The 4,200-nt window shown below is 44.8% G+C and overlaps 1 protein-coding gene across 1 annotated transcript in view; it reads right to left on the bottom strand.

Annotated features, from left to right (window-relative positions):
• The window catches only part of T265_07639 (hypothetical protein), a gene marked incomplete at both ends in the record, with an annotated part of 46,388 nt that extends 43,348 nt beyond the window's left edge, over window positions 1-3,040 (bottom strand). Inside the window, 5 exons of the mRNA XM_009173212.1 lie at window positions 1,081-1,218; window positions 1,518-1,798; window positions 1,843-2,110; window positions 2,509-2,789; window positions 2,834-3,040. Coding sequence (XP_009171476.1) covers window positions 1,081-1,218; window positions 1,518-1,798; window positions 1,843-2,110; window positions 2,509-2,789; window positions 2,834-3,040 — 1,175 coding nt within the window. The remainder of the gene's footprint in view (window positions 1-1,080; window positions 1,219-1,517; window positions 1,799-1,842; window positions 2,111-2,508; window positions 2,790-2,833) is intronic.
• Window positions 3,041-4,200: the final 1,160 nt, after the last annotated feature.

The following is a 4,200-nucleotide window of genomic DNA, read 5'->3' as shown; positions in this document are numbered from 1 at the left end:
TCATATATATATATATATATATATATATATATATGACGTTGTTAAGTATATCAGGGCCATACACACAAAACAGTACTTGCTTGCTACCTCGTTATCCTAATTGAAGAGCGCACCCAGGTCAAGATTCAACAAAGGTAGCTGACTCAACAGCAACAAAGGCTCATAACCACACTGTCGCTCGACCGCAAAAATCAACCACCCCTTTGTGTGGAGGAGTAGGTCCCGCGAGCCTGGCTGAAGTCAAGGGTGCGGGGCGGTTACGATTCTTGACTGCTCCAAAAGCTGAGGAATCTCGAGTTTCGCGCCTCTAAAGGGTTGGGCGTTTGAAGGGTTTGGAAGGAGTATGATGACACACTGATGGGATTCCAGCGGCCCTCACATAATAAATTCCGTGGATGAAATAAATCAGACACCTCTCGTTCTGAAGTACTTGGGTGGCTCGGCAAAGTGCTGAGCCTGTTGCGGTATTGGTAACTGGGAATGGCAATATCATGCTTCCCGGATTCAGAACAGCACACTCAAGCGGGAGAGAATAAAGTAGATTACAAAAAGTCTGCGAGTTGACAGAGATATCCACTTTCACTGAAGGTGTCCACGTGTCACTCCTGCTGCTGGTGGCGCTGAAAGAGGCGTTAGTTTCCGCCCATGCTACCTCCATCATCATTAGTATTGTTAGTTGTAAGTGTCATGATTGTACCTCCGTGAAATTAAAGGCACATTATAGTAGGCTAGAAGTTTTCCCAGTTACAGCCTTTCGCTTACAAACTGTCGTATAACACAAAACACCGGTGTTTTGACGTTGGTCAAGCTGTGAGGATGGGGATTATGACGCGCTTACGCACCTCTTTTCAATAACATAATAAGTGCATTGCACCCATCTTTCAAAACCTTTTGGTATGGATTTGGTTTGTAATAAACTGGTCTACAGGGAATCGACGTTCAATTCCTTTTATTGTACGGATGCATTGATTCTCAGTACACTGGCCTACAACCTTAGTACATTTTCCTTCGTGGGAGACACCGAAAGAATCAGAGCGATGGGTACAGATGGCTAGCGGTAATGAAGTGACCGCTAACAACCTGGACGCATCTAACTTGTCTCCTCCAGACCAAATAAAAGAAAAGAGAAAGCGTTCGACTGTAGCACCCTTCCGGTGCCTAGCTACCATGCCACCCGAAGGAAGCACGAGGGCTAGGATACTACCAGGTTGCCCAAGTCTAGACAGGGGAAGTCGAGAGGGGGGAATCGGATTCGAACCACGGACCTTCCGGTCAGTAAATTCGCACTCTAACCACTTGGGCCATTCCGCCCCCAGACAAAATAAAGAGGAGTGTGTTTAAAAAACATGAGAGGGCATTTACAAAAAGATGGTTCGATATTTTGTGCCTAAGGATGATATTAAAATAAAAAACGGCACGAATTTCTTGCATCTTTCTCAGAAATACCAACTGAATATCCCAACATAAAAAACAAGTCATGGAGAAAACACAGCAATAGGGAAAAACGTTGACCATACCCAGATTTTTGGAGTAGCATAGATGCACTAGCCGGAGCAGCATGGGCCGGAGGGATAGGAACTGGAAGTGACATTGGTTGATCTGAATAATCCGAGGAGTCCTCTATGCCAACTTTATTCGGGACGATAGATCCCGGTGGATAATAACCACTTCGTGCATTCGGGAACTCAAATCCGGTCAATCGGACAGCTTGTTTAGCTAATATTGCCAGCTCACGTTTGTGGTAAATAGCAGCCGGAAACTGGCATGCAATCTGAGCCGCTGCTTCATTGACCGCTTGCTGTAGATTAAGGTAAGAAAAAGTATTACAAAAACACTACGAACCTCATAAAGGGTGAGCGCACGAGAGTTCGGGCCCGATGGTCTAAAAATCATGGAATGCTTGCGCATAAGATCGACTCGATCGGGACGATCGGATTCGCCGCGAAAATCCATCAGGTCAGTCATTTCACGATAGGCTAATTCCGACCCTTGTTTCCGGCTATACGGCTCCGGTTGGAATGGCCGGTTTTCACGCGACTCACACACCATCTTTGCTGCATTTCTTATTGCTTGTAAATGTTCACTCTGCAAAATGACCGGCCTCCAAAAGCTGACAAAAATAAACTAGATGGAAGTGATGACGGTGGCTTACCCGGGCTTATTGTGTACATCTTGCGGCTCGAGTTGCTGAAACAAAAGTCCTCACCAAAAAACGATCAATGAACTTACGTTAATTCCTTCAGATACAATATCAGCTGCAAAACAATATGACACTTAAAGTCAATGTATTGTATTGCCCGCCCCCAGACAAAATAAAGAGGAGTGTGTTTAAAAAACATGAGAGGGCATTTACAAAAAGATGGTTCGATATTTTGTGCCTAAGGATGATATTAAAATAAAAAACGGCACGAATTTCTTGCATCTTTCTCAGAAATACCAACTGAATATCCCAACATAAAAAACAAGTCATGGAGAAAACACAGCAATAGGGAAAAACGTTGACCATACCCAGATTTTTGGAGTAGCATAGATGCACTAGCCGGAGCAGCATGGGCCGGAGGGATAGGAACTGGAAGTGACATTGGTTGATCTGAATAATCCGAGGAGTCCTCTATGCCAACTTTATTCGGGACGATAGATCCCGGTGGATAATAACCACTTCGTGCATTCGGGAACTCAAATCCGGTCAATCGGACAGCTTGTTTAGCTAATATTGCCAGCTCACGTTTGTGGTAAATAGCAGCCGGAAACTGGCATGCAATCTGAGCCGCTGCTTCATTGACCGCTTGCTGTAGATTAAGGTAAGAAAAAGTATTACAAAAACACTACGAACCTCATAAAGGGTGAGCGCACGAGAGTTCGGGCCCGATGGTCTAAAAATCATGGAATGCTTGCGCATAAGATCGACTCGATCGGGACGATCGGATTCGCCGCGAAAATCCATCAGGTCAGTCATTTCACGATAGGCTAATTCCGACCCTTGTTTCCGGCTATACGGCTCCGGTTGGAATGGCCGGTTTTCACGCGACTCACACACCATCTTTGCTGCATTTCTTATTGCTTGTAAATGTTCACTCTGCAAAATGACCGGCCTCCAAAAGCTGACAAAAATAAACTAGATGGAAGTGATGACGGTGGCTTACCCGGGCTTATTGTGTACATCTTGCGGCTCGAGTTGCTGAAACAAAAGTCCTCACCAAAAAACGATCAATGAACTTACGTTAATTCCTTCAGATACAATATCAGCTGCAAAACAATATGACACTTAAAGTCAATGTATTGTATTGCTTACTTTCATTTCCTTGTTCACCAGAAGCTGCTGCAGCTGCGATTATTAGATTGTCGATTTCACTACTCTGTCTTTCCAGTGTATTAAGACTAGCATCGTCCATTGTGTACAATAAGCTGAAATACAATCGAATGAGAAGGCTTGAAGGTCATTATTACACACGCACACCCAGATACACCTAGACAACACACGCCAGCGAATCCATACAGACGAGCAGTACTCAGGTGCTGTGAGCAAGCGACATGAGGCGAACTTAGTGCAAAAATAAAGTTGTTTGGTTAGTAGAATGTGTACTATTATACCCTTCATCAAGAGAGGCTATCCTTTATGCGTGTTTGAACGGTTTTAGATTCAAGAGGAGTCCCGATCCTCCTCTAGGTGCATCATGAGATTCTTATAAACTGAGGGCGTTCAAAATTATTCGCGACACCAGCGGACAATAGCAAGTTACCAAGGCAGTCACACATCATCATCTGCTCCAAAAAACCAAGTACTTGCCATGCAGTAGTTCTAGCTGCCACAGTTTCGTTCACCGATGCTTAGGGGGGATAGCTGCGCATTTCAGGTAGTAGCTGATACAATTGATGCGTGAACTTCTAATTGGATAGACTCGGAGAAGAAGCATGCATCGAAGATACCAACTTGACGACTTGCTCCTTAAGATGTTGGCTGCTGTGACAGTTATGGGCCAGACACCACTGCCTTGCGGTCAGGCTTTCGAGTTGAAGGCTTTGGTCGATGACTCTAATCGTCCTCCTGTCTGAGTCTGGGCGTCCCGGCAGATCCCAGTCAACATGCAACCATGACGCCCACATGTCACCCGAGCTATCATCATCATCATCATCATCATCATCACCATCATCATCATCTTCATCATCATCATCATCATCATCATCATCATCATCATCATC

Source organism: Opisthorchis viverrini, assembly GCF_000715545.1.
Source record: "Opisthorchis viverrini unplaced genomic scaffold opera_v5_189, whole genome shotgun sequence".
Lineage (NCBI taxonomy): Eukaryota > Metazoa > Platyhelminthes > Trematoda > Opisthorchiida > Opisthorchiidae > Opisthorchis > Opisthorchis viverrini.
Note: the sequence above shows the minus strand (reverse complement) of the source record. Positions and strands in the feature narration are given on the sequence as shown.